The sequence below is a fragment of the Saccostrea echinata genome, unplaced genomic scaffold (genome assembly GCF_033153115.1).
Source record: "Saccostrea echinata isolate AGI-Se365-2 ecotype Australia unplaced genomic scaffold, CSIRO_AGI_Sech_v1 ptg000033l, whole genome shotgun sequence".
NCBI classification, from domain to species: domain Eukaryota; kingdom Metazoa; phylum Mollusca; class Bivalvia; order Ostreida; family Ostreidae; genus Saccostrea; species Saccostrea echinata.
Window position 1 is genome coordinate 16765362 of NW_026889782.1, and position 17440 is coordinate 16782801.

At 34.0% G+C, this 17440-nt stretch overlaps 1 protein-coding gene across 2 annotated transcripts; it reads left to right on the forward strand.

Moving 5' to 3' along the window:
• The first annotated feature begins 2632 nt into the window (after window positions 1-2632).
• LOC133199018 (tudor and KH domain-containing protein homolog) lies at window positions 2633-16137 on the forward strand. Of its 2 annotated transcripts, none has more exons than XM_061334910.1 (11): window positions 2633-2693; window positions 2988-3117; window positions 5024-5151; window positions 5459-5670; window positions 6611-6746; window positions 8133-8280; window positions 9678-9865; window positions 10858-11039; window positions 13196-13260; window positions 14771-14928; window positions 15894-16137. In XM_061334910.1, exons 2-11 carry the CDS (start codon window positions 3024-3026, stop codon window positions 15951-15953), a joined length of 1371 nt encoding a protein of 456 aa, XP_061190894.1. In that variant the 5' UTR covers window positions 2633-2693; window positions 2988-3023; the 3' UTR covers window positions 15954-16137. The 2 variants fall into 2 exon arrangements, with proteins under 2 accessions (XP_061190894.1, XP_061190893.1); XM_061334909.1 differs by having other exon boundaries at window positions 5459-5666; window positions 6607-6746.
• The last annotated feature ends 1303 nt before the right edge of the window (window positions 16138-17440 follow it).

Genomic DNA, 17440 nt, shown 5'->3' on the forward strand with positions numbered 1-17440 from the left:
TCAAACACGGGTCATCAATTACCATTCCTTGTTGTAGAAAAGGGAATTTGTTCAAAATATTCTAAGAAAGTGTGGATTTATAACATTTTATGCAAGAATCTAACAATTTAAAACTTGTTTCATGATTTGTAATTTTAGATTCTTCACCCAAAATTTTAATTTTAAAATAAGAAATTTTGAAGTTTTTAAAATCTTGAATTTTAAATATTTTATTATATTATCATATTATATATTATATTATATTATATTTGAAATATAAAATTCTTAAACTCTGAATAATTTTAGAAATTTGAATTGTTTTTATAGCGTACAATCCCCAGCGGTCGGCTGTGCCTTGTCGGTCTCTGATATATAATCTTTTCTACCTATGTTTCAGTACTGAAGTTACCGCCATCATTGTGACCGCCGTGATGTGTGGTCTGGGACTCCTCATCTGTTGTACGGGGATCATTCTATGTTGTTACATCAAGTGCTGTACCGGAGGTAAGTGTACAATATAGGGGCGGATCTATAGCAAGTGCTCTACCAGTCAATGTGGGGGCGGATCTATTGTTAAATAAAGTGTTGTGCCGGTGGTGGAATTAATAGAAAGTGCTGTATTGGTGGTAAATAGTACAATTTAGGATCTATGGAAAGTGCTTTACCAGTGGTTAGTGTACAACATAAAGGCGGATCTGTAGCAGTGATGTGCCGCTGTTAAGTGTGTACAATATAGTATAGCTAGGGGCGACTCTATGGTAACATCAAGGTATGTACCGGTCGTAAATAGTACAACAAAGGTGTGGATCCTTTTTTACATCACGTGCTGTACTGGGGGAGGTGATATGAGATAGGGGTGGATCTATTGTTAGATCAAGTGCTGTTCCAGTGATTTAGTAGTATAACACAGAAAAGTATAATGTATTTCAGAATTCAAAATTCAGCATGGAATGTTACGGAATAGTTAAAATATGTTTTGGAATGGAAAGATGAGGGCGGAAGGAGAGGGTTGGCGTTGCATAAACTTTCATTTTTCGATTTTCGATTTTCATCCCGGCTTGATAATATGTACATATATGTTACATAAAAGGATAAATTTTAACTAATATCATCAGACTTTTAAAGATAATTTGAATTAGAATTCATGTTTTTTTAACGTTCATCATAAAATGTAGAAAATAGTTCTATATTTCACTAGATAGGGACTTTTTTTTATCATTCTTTTTAATCAATGTAAAATATTTTAAATATACATTCGTATGATTAAAGCTAGATTAAAGCTAGAAAAGCACACATCTTTAAAAAAAAAAAAAAAAAAAAAAAAAAAAAATTAAGAAAGAAGAAGAACTATTTTCCTACCATCGTCGCAAACCACGGTCAAAATGTACGATCCTCGCCCATTCTGGTAGATAGCTATATGCGGACTCCGGACCGTGGCTTGAGACGATGTTTTCCTACCCACTTTTTCATGTACTATCTGTTTTATTTTATTTATTGTTTAAATGTGAGAATTAAGTTGTAAAGATTACTAGATGATTTTAAAGCATTATAATTTCATGTTATTTTGAAGATTATATATATACCTGTTTTTATACTGAGTTCTGAAGTAAATTGTAAAATTTAAAGTAATTTCTTTTTCAGAGGGCTGCATCATATGACATCATGTTGAATGAAGACATCCTTCCACTATTATTGCCTCTGTGTAAATGTTAATTTATTGTCAATTTGACTTTGTTAAATAAAGAAATAAATCGATATAGTCTTATTTTTGCTTTGGAAAAAATTACATTTTCATGTGCATGCTTACTAGAAATTTGAATTTTATAAACAGAAAATATAGTTCGTATTTCCATTCTTAAAAATGACGTTTTGCAAGTCCTTAAGGGCGGATCAAAGATGTTGAGCATCCGGTATTGTGTTGCACGTGGGACAAGAACGACACATATACCTTTATCTTCGATTTTAAAATGAATTGTTCTAAAATAATGAAATTTTGGAATAAAAATACATATGGAGGAAAAACTTCAATGTAAATGCCCACTGTAAAGGTAATTTAATTGGAAAAGGAATCGCTTGAAGATATTTTATCGTTTCTTGTGAAATTTTAATTGATGATATTGACAATAAAATGCTCTTTAAAAAGCCAAGCTAAGTATCTAAGGAAGAGGAAGAAGAATTATTGTAGTTTACCAGTTAACCAGTTTATTAGTATCTCTTTGGTTGTTATGTTGTAGTAACACAGATGTTTTATTCATTAATTTTAAAACTCGCTACCTAGTAAGCAAAAAAAAAAAAAAAAAAAAAAAAAGAGAAATAATGTGTATGCATATACATGAAACATAAAGCTCTAGCTGTCCAAATTATCAACATAGCCATAATTGCCTTTATTAAAGTAAAAGTCAAACAATTTGTTGTTTCATATGAAAGTCGACACTGAATTAAATACAAATAAAGGAGAATCTCGTCCCTCCCTCCTCCCCTCTCTCTCTCTCTCTCTAACAATGTTAAATCGTAACAGAAAATAGACCTACAAGCACTTTGGAACCAATTTCAATTACTTGAAGAAAAGAAAAAAAAAATGATATTTTACAGGACCGATCAAATCGGTCGAGATCGAGATACAGAAATTCTGAAATGAAAATAGAAGCATGGCCAGCAATGCCAACGGAGATGTTGTGCATTTGAATTTATTTCAAAAGATTTGGTAACTTAAGGTATGCATTTAAAAAAAATGACAAAAAATGAGTCACTGCAACAGATTTAACACGTGAACGCCGGTTGACAATACAGACAGCAATCTAATTTTATCATTAGAGTTCTGGATATATTTTTGATACATTCTCTAAAATTCCACAGGTAGCTTCCCTACAAATTAAGTATAAATACTAGATAACTCCTTTTGCAAAATAAAAATATTTTTCACATCTATTTTCTCATTTTATCAGGAATGCTATTTTTTACGACACATATTAAAAAAAAAGATTTCGAATGTGACGTGTATTTGACAGCTTTTCAACTTGGAGATGTAAACTTTGATTGACATTATGAAGACCCTGAGTAAAATCTTAGTGACAGCTGGTGCTGTGAGTGTGGCGAGTACTGCTTACTTGTTGTATAAACTGCTGTCCAGTTCTGAAGGTAGGTTTGTTTTTGTTTGAAATTTCATATTAACTCCTATCAATGATTTTTTTTTTATTTTATTACACTAATATCAACTCTAAATAAAAATATATAAATCTAAGAATATGTGTATTCTAGTATATGCACAACATGTTAATGCTTGTGGTTCATATAGTGAATACAGGGAAACTTTTACTTGTTGTTTAATGTTCTTCTCAAGAATTTTTCACTCATATGGAGATGCCACCACTTGCTCGTGGAGGGCTGTAAATTTAGATCTATATTTGGCACTCTTGGCCATTGAGCAGTGAAGGGTCTTTTTCATGTCAGCAACTCCTGTGACACGGGACATAGGTTTATACAGTCTCATGGGAATTGAACCTGCGATGTAAGGATCAACTCCTTACACCTGAGATTCTAGAGCAAATGCTCTAACCACTGCGCCACTCAGGTGACTTAAACCTTTCGAGAATGAGCCCCAGAAAAACTAATCCATGGAATGGAAAAATTCAACATATTTTCTGGACATCCTTTATTTGCTTCAAATTGATCTTCTATCTTGACGTTCAGAACTGAGGGAGGGGGGCCAACCTCCAAAAAAAATCTGACTAGCAAAAAAAAAAAACTTAAATGGCGAAATCCTGGATTTTGCCAGTGCTCGACCTTACACCCCCCACCCCCCACCGCAATAATTGCTCATTAACAGTAATAATTGTGAGGTGTTTCAAATGAAAACAATACATATGCTTTTCTGATGTTGCTGCATCTGTTGAGATGCACACGCAGGTAGGTTAAGGCTTCCCGTAGCATATCACAGTGCACTCTGTGCCTTCACATCTCTGAACTACCAAAATATGATGTCATAATGGAAAATGACGTCAGGTCACTGCAAACTTGAGGTGTTATAACGGGGAGAGTGTCATGAACTTTACACTTTATTTCAAACTGCATGTAAAATGCTAGATGGCTATTGCAAAATTCACGGGTTGTTAAAGGTTTTTTAAGTCTTATATGTCCGAATATTTTAAAAATACACCGCCTACCTACCCTTGATTGAAATTCAGCATGTTCAAAATGCTTATGAAAAATATACTTTTGAAATGTATTCTGTTTTATACTCGTGGTTGGATGTAGAATTTATTTTGTGTGTATAAAAGAGTCTGGCGCAGGTGATTAATGAGGATTAATCCTTAATTTTTGTGGAAATCTGTAAGAAGAGGTTGTTCTCTAACTGAATCTTGCTTGGGAAAAATGTGTGTTGGCTTTGTTTTAATACAGATTACAGTATTGTGTGGAAAATACCCTCAAATTTGTAGGTAAGTTGAATTTCTCAGGAAATATTTTGTATCTAAGTAATACTATTACTTTTCCCAAGCACATTTCGGATACACAAGGATACGATGAGTTTATTTATATGACAGAATGTTAATTTAAAATAATTATTGTGTTAATCAGCTGCGCCGAAGCGATTTATATGAAACACTTCAAAAAATTATAAATGACCATCACGTGATCAACAAAGTCATATGATATCATAACAAATATGTTAATATTGAGCCGAGGAAACCCTCTATATAAATTGGAAGTACCTAAGTTCAATACTTATAAATTAAAACCAATACCGACCTCGCAATGGCATATTATGTTTTGAGCACATTTTAAAGCTTCGGGAAGCCTTAACATAGCTGTGCATTGATTAAAATTATGGGTCCTGAGCAAAATTAGTGTGAAATTTACATAGGATGCACATCGAAATCAATTGTGAATAATTTCTAATTTTGTCAATAAGTACAACAAAATATTATATATTTAATGGATAAATCCCAATTAGCAGACAAAGAATAGAGAATCTTATGCATTTTTTGAAATAAATTCTCTTTTTTTCAAGACAGATGACAAATTCTTCTTTGTTCTTTATATATAGAGGATGACAGTGAGGAGGAGGAAGAGAAAAGACAGACTGCTACATCTAAACAAACGGTCATAGAACTGGAGGTCCCCGCCAAAGCAGCCGGGGGGATCATCGGCAGACAGGGGTCCAACATTAAGGAGGTAGGTAAACAAACCATCAAAGAACTGGAGGATGTTTGTAAATTATAAACCATCATAGAACTGGAGGTCTGCATCAAAGGGGGGGGGGGGTGGAGGGGGGTAAAGGGTCATCATTGGTAGACAGGGTCCTAATTAAGTATTTCAAATCTAAGTTTTGAAGATTCATGGAAATTAAAGAATTTGTTTTCATCATAAAGTTTTTTTTTGTATCTATGACATGAAAGAACAGTGAGGTGAAATTAAAAATCTTGAGAGTAATCTTTGATATACAACAAACTTTCCATAATTACTAATGTTAACTTTGAAGATCCAAAAGACAACAGGTACAAGGATAAATTTCAAAGACGACAACAACAGGTTTAAAGAAGACGATGATAAGCGTACTATAGTCATCAGGGGTACAGCCGAGTCTGCTCAGAAAGCCGAGCTCATCATCAGAGAGTTTGTGGCCAACATGCCTGTCATGCTGACCGAGCAGATGTTTGTACCATCCAGTGCTCTAGGCAGGATCATTGGTAGGTTGTACATTTATCATCAGATGTTTGTACCGTCAAGTGCTCTGAGCAGAATTATTGGTAGGTTGTACATTTATCATCAGATGTTTGTACTGTCCAGTGCTCTGGGTAGGATCATTGATAGGTTGTACATTTATCATCAGATATTTATACCATCCAGTGCTCTGGGTAGGATCATTGGTAGGTTGTACATTTATCGTCAGATATTTGTGCTGTCCAGTGCTCTAGGCAGAATCATTGGTAGGTTGTATATTTATCATCAGATGTTTGTACCATCCAGTGCTCTAGGCAGGATCATTGGTAGGTTGTACTTTTATCATCAGATGTTGATAAGTTGCTTATTCTCTGCAGGGTCATATGTAGGTTGTTAATTTTTGAGATGATCTTGGTAGGTTCTTAATTTTCGACACATCAATTGGTAGGTTGTAAATCATAGGCAGGTCATTTTTACATTGCTATATATACAATGGATGTGTGCTAGGTTGTTAATTCTTAGAGAGATTATTAGGAAAAGTTCTGTTTTCTCTAAATTAGATTCCTTTTCAGTAAATCTGCAAGGGATGATACTTATTATAGTTCAAATGTGATAAAACAAGTGAAGGATATACATAAATAGTGGAACTACACATTTTTGGTGAAGAGAAAAAAAAAATTGAGATCGAAAAATGATTTCATTGGGACTAAATTCTGTTGTTTGAAATTCAAAACCTACAGAATTAAAATTAAAGAAAATGGTATTAGGGAAATAATTTAATTGTAATTTTCTCACCAAAAAAAATTGAAATAAAATTACATCTTATAAGAAATTTCTGTTTAATTTATAGTTTTCATCTCAAGTCACGAACAAAAACATTATATAGCATTTTGGCTTTGTAACTGGTTGTATTTCATTAACACCTGCAGCATTCTGATGTCATCATTTTTTACAAAATACATTTAGGAAGGGGTGGAGAAACAATCAGAAGCATCTCTAGATCAGCTAATGCAAAGGTGTACATTGATCGTACCAAGGATGAATATAGGGATGTGGATAGAGAAGTCCAGATTACAGGGACCAGAGAACAGATTGACTTAGCCAAGGTAAGGATATAGAGAAGTCCAGATTACAGGGACCAGAGAACAGATTGACTTAGCCAAGGTAAGGATATAGAGAAGTCCAGATTACAGGGACCAGAGAACAGATTGACTTAACCAAGGAAGGATATAGAGAAGTCCAGATTACAGGGACCAGAGAACAGATTGACTTAGCCAAGGTAAGGATATAGAGAAGTCCAGATTACAGGGACCAGAGAACAGATTGACTTAGCCAAGGTAAGGATACAGATCTAGAAAAGTCCAGATTACAGGGACCAGAGAAAAGATTGACTTAGCCAGGGTAAGGATATAGAAGTCCAGATTAGAGATTACCTAGGACAGATTTTAAATTACAGTTGAACTTAAATATTTCAAACTCTGATATGTTGAAAACCATGGATATGTCGAAGTGATTTAGAAGTCCCAATCACTTATTCTTTAAGTATTTTACCCCTGATTTCTTGAATCCTCAGATGTCTTGAAGTTTTTTCTTGGTCCCATCGAGTTCGAGATAAGGAAATTTGACTCAACTTAATTTAGGGAGATTTAGAAATTATGTACATTAACAAAGAACAAGGTTCACTTAGGGCCTTTTTTGGCCCTGTGAAATTCAGAAAAACTGAAACTGCTTGGTTTTAGTTGACAATGCATTAAATATCATTTAGACCTTTGGTGACTGCGTATCTATCAAAAATGACGCGATTTTCTGGCTAGTTAATGCATTATGACGTCATGAAATGCATCATTTTCCTCATATCCTAAAAAATTCTACAAAAACAGCCAATTTTTAAAGCTAAATTTCGATATTTAATATAGAGCGCAACCTCTGATCCAAAATATGCAACTATTAAATGATAGAACTATTTCTGAGGATTACAGAACATGTTTTATTTTTTAGATCAGAGGGTGCGCTCATATTATTTCTCTTCTGGAAAAGTACCTAAATATACTTGTTTTCCTAAAAATTCAAGAACATTGCAATTCCATGAAGCCTGTTTTCCAAGACCTTGGCTTTAAGGAGAAAATTTTTAACAGGAAATGAAAGCACTAAGTCTCTACTTTATCTTGATGTTTAAAATGGAACATAAAGTATTAGTCAATAAATCGGTATATCTCCAGGGCCATTATATGCATAAAGTGAACCTAGCTCTTTCTAGATGCAGGGAAAAGATGGACTATGTCAAGGGTACTTTTATAAAGCTAAGAGGAATAGGTCAAATACAAACTAAAAGAAACTAATTTACTTTGGTATTATAGGTAGAAATAAAAGAGGATTCATATAATTGTAGAACAATTTAATGGATTGATCATTCATGCAAATGCTATACGTGGTATCTTTACACAAGTTAAACAATGTGTGATTTTTTCTGTTGTATTGTTATGTTTTCGCAGACATTAATTGAAGAAAAACTCCAAGAAGAGAAAGTATTCAGAGCTAAGAAATCTGTGATGGAGGCCAATCGTGAAAAGCGTAGCAAATCAAAAGTAGACACTGACAGGGAGAAGAGAGAAGCTTTACCATTGGACAAAGAGGAACAAGGTTTAAATCATTCTTGTATAAAACAGCAAAAGCTCAGACACTGTATAATTGCTTTCTTGAAGTAGATGAAAATTTAAATGAACACTAAAGTAATATTAAAGTAACTAAATATTATACTAACATTAATGTAAAAGAAACTAATATGTATGTGTAAAAGAAATTATACCACAGTAACAACCACATTCCTCAAGCCTCAATACTTTAAGGTCAGATGACACATGCCTTAAAAATAAAGATGTCTCCTCAGAATATGGTATTTCCTATATACATGTAATCCTAAAGTGGAAATTACTTAAATTGCTGATACCATGATTTTTATGCCCCTGGATCGAAAGATCCCGGGGGTATATTGTTTTTGTCCTGTCTGTCTGTTTGTCTATTTGTCTGTTTATCTGTTTGTCTGTTTGTCCGTTTGTCTGTTGTCAACTTTAACCTTGCCCATAACTTTTGATTGGTTGGAGCTATGGCTTTCATATTTCACATGTGTATTCCTTGTGACAAGACCTTTCTTTGGGTACCATCATATTTGACCTTATGACCTTGACCTTGGAGTTTGACCCACTTTTGCAAAATTTTATGAGACTTTAACCTTGGCCATAACTTCTCAACAGTTGGTGCTTGGGGTTTCAAACTTCACATGTGTATTCTTTGTGACAAGGCCTTCCTTTGCATACCAACAACTTTGACCTTTTGACCTTGACCTTGGAGTTTGACCTACTTTTGAAAAACTTTAACCTTGGCCATAACATTTGAACAGCTGGTGCTTAGGGTTTCAAACTTCACATGTGTATTCCTCTGGATATCAACCACTTTGACCCTTTGACCTTGACCTAGGAGTTTGACCTACTTTTGAAAAACTTTAACCTTGGCCATAACTTTTGAATGGTTGGTGCAAGGGCTTTCATACTTCACATATGTAATCCTTGTGACAAGATCTTCCTTTCGATACCAACCACTTTGACCTTGACCTTGACGTTTGACTTTTATTTAAAAAAATTTAACCTTGGCCATAACTTTTGAACAGTTGTATCTAGGTCTTTCAAATTTCACAGGTGTATTCCTTGAGACAAGACCTTTCTTTGGGTATCGACATTTTTTATCTTTTGGCCTGGATTTTGACTTGCATTTGAAGAAACTTTAACCCTCGTCATAAGCTGCCATACGGGGGCATCAGTGTTTCACAAACACATCTTGTTGGTTTATGTTTTTCAGACATTTTCAGACATTTTGAAAATAGTTAAGAAATCAAAAGATAATGATTATAATAAAGATTTTTGGTATATATATTACAGAGGAATGTAAAAACAGATATTCAAGGAACATGTCTTCAGGCCTTAAACCGGAGAAACTGTTCAGTAGATGTTAATCATGTTAATTAAAATACTTTTTCTTTTCAGTACCAGAGACCTCTAACCTCCATGTAGAGAACACCTGTCCCTGGCCGAGTGGGAGGGAATATGTAGAGGTCTATGTCTCCTCTGTTGCCAACCCTTCAACATTCTTTGTACAGATTCTGACCTCTATGTCTATACAGCTGGATGAAATGGTCAAAGATATGTCACAGTATTATAGCAAAGAAAGAGAGGTAATTTATGTATGTTAACAAAATGGTGGGTTGTAATTCTTGTCACAGTATTATAGTAAAGACAGAGAGGTAACTTATGCATGTTAACAAAGTGTGGGGTGTAATTCTTGTCACAGTATTATAGTAATGAAAGAGAGGTGACTCATGTATGTGAACAAAAAGGTGGTAAATCAAGTCACAAAAGGGAGGTAATGCATGCCACATAACTACAGTAAAGAAATGGAGGTAATTCATGTCACAGTACTAAAGTAAAGAAAGGGAGGTAATTCATGTCAGAGTACTATAGTAAAGAAAGAGAGTGTGTCTTCAAGAGAGGGGGTGGGGTTACACTAAGGGAAGAGAGGTAATTCATGCATGTAATGTAATTGTGGTGCATGTGAGGAAAGGGAGGTAATGCATGTCACATTAATATACTGGAGTTTATAAATGTAATCAATGTATGTCAACAAAAGGGGATTATTCATGTCTCATAAAAGGGAAGTAATTCATGTCACATTACAACAGAAAAGAGAGAAAGGTTATTCATCTATTTCATATAAAGGGGAGGGGGTAATCATGTCTCAGAACTACCCTAACAAAAGGGAGGAAATTTTTTCCAGACATATTAAGGGAGGAAGTAATTCAGTACATATTTTTCAGACCTACCAACTCTCCTTCCTGATGTGAGTTGCACCCTCTTAAATGTGCACCATTTTCAACTACAATAACCACCATCAGCAGATTCTTCATTATCTCCCGTAAATTCTATCCATCTTTTTTTAAATCTGACCCATAATACACTCCCAGCTGCTATTAATTATTTAACTTTTCATGCCAACATAGTTGATTATATAGTAACTCTTTCATGAAATGGAAAGGATTATACACATGATGAATATATACAAAAAGGTATCTTATTTACACATTAGATATTGATGATAAACTGTGATGTGATATGTGTTTGCCTATTACACACAGAAGTACATATGTGATATTTTTACTGTGTCTTACAGGTTGACATTGTTAAGACTACACAAGTAGGAGATTTGGTGGCAGCACCGTTTGACCAGGATACTTCCTGGTACAGAGCAAGGGTGTGTGGTTTCCAAGGAGATGATCTTGATCAGCTTGACCTTTTCTACCTTGACTATGGAGACAGCTGTTATCTTTCCAGGACTAAAGTGCGGGTCTTACAGTAAGTTTCTCAGGGTACAATGTTGCAGACCTAGTGACCTCTAAAACATGATTACATTGCAAGCAATCTGTGGCAGGTATTTGTGGATGACAACTATTGAAGTAATTATCATTTAGAAAGAATGCAAACTTCATATTGTCTGGTACTGGAAGATCAATCATCAATATCACTTTGTTCAGTATTATTAAACCAGAAGTCTCTGATGAGACTGTAGCTCTACTGGTTTGAACTTATAACAATTGAAAAGAAACGTAGCAGTGGAACTTGAAACTTTGCAACAGCAATAAATAGAGTCATGATCTTTGGTTTAGTCTCTTTTTGTGGCAAGATTTATTGCAATCATCAAAACTGTAGGAGGAGTAGCCTGTTAAAAGAATCTTACAGAAATTTCGATTTAAGTAACCATGGCAACATCATTCAACAAAATCAAAAAAAATAAAGACAATTATGTATCTTAGTGTAGTGTAATTGTTTGCCAAGTTATACTGAAATCAGATCAAAACTGTAGGAAGAGTAATATTTTGAAAGTATTTCACACAAATGTCTATTTTTAGTAACCATGGCAACACCGTAAATTGAAATAAAAAACCAATATACAAAATTAGGTATCTTAGTGTAGTCTACTTGTGTGCTAAGTTATATTGTTAAATCAGACCAAAACTGTAGGAGGAGTAGCGTTTTGAAAGTACTTGTCAGAAATTTCTATTTTTAGTAACCATGGCGACACCGTTCATTGAAATCAAAAACCGATAAACAGAATTATGTATCTTAGTGTAGTCTACCTGTGTGCCAAATTATATTGAAATCAGACTAAAACTGTAGGAGAAGTAGCATTTTGAAAAATTGTTTACAGACGGACAGACAGCTTGACAGACAGACGGATGGATGACGGACACCTTACTATCGAATAAGCTCTTCTGGTCTCTGACCAGTAGAGCTAAAAAATGATCTGTCTAATTTAATTTTAAAATAATGATGCTACAGTTGAACTTCCATATCTCGAACACGGATATCTCGAATACCATGGATATGTCAAAGTGTATTGGAGGTCTTTACTACATATTTCTTAAGTATTTTACCCTAACTATCTTGAACCCTCGGATATCTCAAAGTTTTTTCCCAGTTCCATCAAGTTTGAGATAACAAGATTTGAATGTATTTTGATTTTTTAAAATTATTAGCCAATTTTTTTGTGAATCAAATAGTTAGAACTAGACAACTTATTTATTCTCTTGATATGTTATGAATGTAAACTTCTGATGTGTCACAGTTTGTAAATAATGTTTCTTAAGAGAACAAGACTAGAATGCAGTTTAAATATATTTTTTGTCTCAAGTCCATATCACAAATCCATTCAGTCTGGACTAACTGTTAAATAGCAGAGACTTGCTTATACTTGTAGTACACTGATCTCTCAAACAGTGATATATGGTGACATTAAATTCTAATGTTTAAAAAGTGTTAAAATGTCATTGAATTTATTATGAGTTTGCAGACTTTCTATGTTTAAGAGTTCAAGCTCAGCAATAATCAAAAATCTGAATAAACAGTTAAAACATCCAATTAAAATCAGATCCTTTGATCCACTTTCATTGATTGCTACACAAGGATCTGAAGAAACCCCATTCAGGGTCATCTCCTGGTGACCTTTCAATTATCCAATCAAACGTTCACTGGCAATAATTTAGAAGTATCTCAGAATTCACTTACAGAAGTATAAGTCCTGGTGATACACAAACGGAAAATTGTGACCTGGTTTCTGTAGCCTGTAAACAGAAAGACCATTCTTTTCTGCACAGAAATTTCATTAGTATTTGCTTTTATCTTGTTTTCCTAGCTCTTTGATTTGTACGAAACATTTTAAAAAGTAAGATCTTCTCCACAGCATCTTTCACTTCTACATTCATTTTTCCGAATATCGATCGAGTACGAGCTCACAGATTGGTCAAAATTTTAATGAATATTTTTATTAGAAAGGTGTGTAGCAATCTTTGTGAGCGAATCAAAGTATCTAAACTTAATCAGATTGCAGTTAAAAAGGCCTTTCTTCAAATAATTGGAAGAGGAAAAAAGCTAACAGAATAGAAAGATACATATCTAGTAACTGAATGCAGATTTGAGGTTTTACATATCCTACTGGTATATCTTTTATTCAGACCAGACTTCTTAAGAATTCCTTTCCAAGCGGTTGAGTGTGAGATGGCAAATGTTTGTCCAACAGGTGAGATATACATAATACTTGTAAAATTTTACTTGCATTTGATCATTATTTCAAGGGCAAAAATCTCAGAATAAAATATGAGAATTAATCCATGGAATTAAAAATAACTGATAAAATAAAGTTGAATATCATAATGTCTTCACATGAATCTGTATATTTTTACTTTACATAGAGTAAGTTATACTGTAATTTGATGGAAGTGTTTGCACATGATGCAGTTTTTAAAGCAAATCTTGAAATAAAAAAGCATTATTTTAAAAAAAAAAGTGATTCAAAAGATTTTACTTGTTAAATGATCTTTTGTGCACAACAAATGTTAGCAATTTCTGAAAACAAGAAAATCAAATGACCAAATATATTATTTCTTTAATCACCATTGAACAAAGCAGTCTATGCGAAAGTTTTTTGGACCACACAGGACATTCAGTCCTGTGTAATCAATGAACATACAGGACTGAACCAAATTTTGTCAGACCAGAAAACCTAATGAAAAAAAGTGAAATACGTGAAAATGCAGAACCAAGGAAATCTTATTACTGTAGATGGTCCATGCGATTTTAATCACATTCATTTACGTATTTGGATTTGTGCGATATTTTTTTACTTACGACAAACATTTGAATGACTCTGCGTCAAAATAATAAAGCTCAAAACCAGATGCTGAGACGTCGGACATTCTGGTCCGGTGTAAAAATTGACGCATCGGACCAGAGGCAAGCACGTCGGTCAGGTCCGACGGTCCAATGTCTTTTGCATAGACTGACAAAGAAACTGTGAATGTTAATTGCCATAAAAAAAAGAAAGTAGAGGCAATAGAAATTAGCTTCAGTATTCACTAATACAATGGTTGCATGCATGAGGCAATGCTTAAAGCATTTGCTCTAGACCTACGGTATGGGGAATTGATCCTTACTTTGCGGGTTCAAATCCACTGTTTCATGTGAAGGCCGGTCCTTCAGATGAGACTGTACAAACCAAAGTCCCATGTCATGGTGCTGGCATGAAAAAGAACCCTCATTGCTCAAAGGCCCTGAGTGCAGAGTACAGATCTAAATTTGCAGCCCTCCACCAGCAAGATTAGTGATAGAGCTCTTGATTTTCTATAATTGGGGCCGTTAAATTGCCCCATTCCCAATTCAAAAAAGGAACATTTTTTCCCAATTGAATTTTCCCAATAGTCATTGCTCCTAAACATTAAAGAAAATGTAGTTGCATATATAATAACAAAAATTACTATTCATATTCCTTTGTATTGCAAAACAAAAATTATGTTGTCAATAAATACCAGAAACCCACTATTTCTTGATTTTAAAGTATAATGGTTATCCAAAACTCCTCAAAAGGTCGCTATTTTCTCAATCTTTATGGCTCTTGCCCCATTCCCAAAAAGTGGTGCAAGAGCCCTGGGTGAGTAAATTTGAAAGGGATGTTAGACATACAATTAGACAAACGCTAATAAAGTATCATTAATGGGTAGTATATCTTACAACCTCTGTGTTTTGGCCAGTAGATGGTGATGCCTGGGAGGAGGCAGTAGTTGACAGATTTGAACAGATGACTTACTCTGCGATGTGGAAAGTCCTGATGGCAAGGCTAGTGGAGATAAAGACTCTATCCACAGGGGAGAAAATCCACATTGTGGAGCTGGTGGATACAAATGGAGAAAAGGTCAGTAGAAGGATTTCTCTAGAGATCATTGTATCAAAGTTGTTGAGGTTCCTTTACTCATTGATGAGAGAAATAACTATAACAGGAATAAATGATTATTATTTTGTAAAATTGTCAAGAGGCTATTCCTGTGAAATTTTACCCCACAAGATATGCTGATATTGTGTGCTTTTTATTTATATAAAATAAGATTTATTTGGGAAAAATCATTGAAGTTTAAGAAAAATTTTATATGAGTGAGCAGAGGGAGCCTGATAGACAGCTTGTAATGAAAACCAGATTTACAAGTGTGTATGTTTGTAATGGAAACCAGATTTACAAGTGTGTATGTTTGTCATGGAAACCAGATTTACAAGTGTGTATGTTTGTCATGGAAACCAGATTTACCAAAAGTGTAGGGTTGTAATGGAAATCAGATTTGCAAGTGTGTATGTTCGTAATGGAAACCAGATTTACAAGTGTGTATGTTTGTAATGGAAACCAGATTTACAAGTGTGTAGGCTTATAATGGAAACCAGATTTACCAGTGTGTATGTTTGTAATAGAAACCAGATTTACAAGTGTGTAGGCTTGTGTTTTACTCTGTACCAGTTTATTACATATATTTAACAAACAATCTTGTATGACAGGCATTGATTCAGTAAATCCTCTGTTAAATTATCTATGATATTTCATTGTTTTATTAGATAGAAAGTACAACTGTTTATGTACTACACCAAAAAAAAGTGTAGAATCAACTGCAGACGTAAAGAATCACATTTTTAAATATGAACAGGATTAAGTGATATCAATTTTACTGATTACCTGTATGTGTCTTTAGTTTTACATCATGTAACATAATAAACAACAGAAATATACAAGTAATGACCTCCTCAACCAATACAAACAACTTTTAATTATCTCTCCCAATATTGCTAATAAAGAAAAAGTTTTGAATAATTTTCTGTCTGCCCTTTTTTTTTCAGGATATCAATGTTGGGAAAAAGTTGTGTGAAGAGGGACTGGCCAGGTGGTGTGAATTGTGAAGTAAAAAAAGAATCATTGAAGCATAAACAAATAGAGAGAGAGAAAAGAGAGGGATGGGAGAGACTACTAAATAATGCCCTGTTATATTTTGAATGCTTTTTACACAAAAAAATTGTAGACATCTTTGAAATGTATGGCATCTTTCTGTATTTTGTGAGTACAGTAAAACTTGTGTAATCAGGACACTGTGCTTCAGAGAAATTTGCTGAATTAGATAGCATTTCAGATTAGAAAATATTTTAAACAAATGAATTTAATGAAAGGGACTAAAAAGTTTCAATGTAACTGGAAAGATGGTGGAATACACCGCATCTGGATTAGTCAAGTTTGACTATTTTACTGTTTACTCTATATTCAGTTACTGAACATAGAGAGGATTCAGATTGTTCAAATGCCTAAAAGCATTTTAGTCATTAAGAAAATCAGCATTTATACTGTATGCTGTAACAGAATAAAATTTTACAGGAAGACTTAAATACGAATAATTAATACATTATTGCAAAAGATGCAGTTGGATATGCCGACAACTTCATGGTGATTTGATTCAGTTTTCCGTATCCAGGGACCTTTTGTCAAGGTTCATTGATCCACTGATAAGAATGATAACTCTGATTGGGAAAACAAAAAACATCTAGCATTGCCTAATAAAATGGTCAAGTTGAAAATGAAAAATTGCATTGGTATCTTGAAATTGTGTATGTTTTTTAAAAACTTTTTTTTGCATATCGGATTACTTCTGGAAATTCTTGAATGTGAAAGCAGGATTTTATTAGCTGCAATAATGTAGCCCTCTCTGACTTTTTTAATCTTTCAGGAGAGGGCTACAATTCCGTTATGGTACAAATATATTTTTAAGATACGGGCGACTGCAGGCAAAATAAATTGTTTCTACATACAACTTACTTCCAATAAGACGGAATTTTTATTCACTATCAACATCATAGCCCTTTATACGCGAAAACCAAGTAAAATAAATTTGCATGTTTACCAGTCGTTCTCAGCAGCCATGACAGTTCTCGCGTGATGTTACCGAGACTTGTGCTTGAAATTTAGAATCACCTGAGAAAGCAAATGTCGGTGTTGATAAATGATTGTGTTGTATGATAGCACAAGACATCGATAAATAAAAGTATTCCATGAGATTTTTTCATAAAAAGTGATATTTATGTTTAAAATAAGGGAAATCCTAAATAGATCCACTCCCCTAGATCCCGAATTCTCATTGGTTGTCCGAAAATAAAATCGATCAAGGTCAGTAAACATGGCGGATAAATTCAAGTTGTGTTGTTGACATACACGAAAAATAACCGATATACGGATTGTTCTGTATATTTTTGGATCAATTCATGTCTTGCATAACTGCATTTTATGAGTTCAATAAAATGCCCACTTACTGATGATTTGAGTGAATCACTCCCGCACTTGCAACATTACGGATATGCTAAGGAGTTGTTGTTCCCCCCACCCCCACCCCCCAAAAAAAATA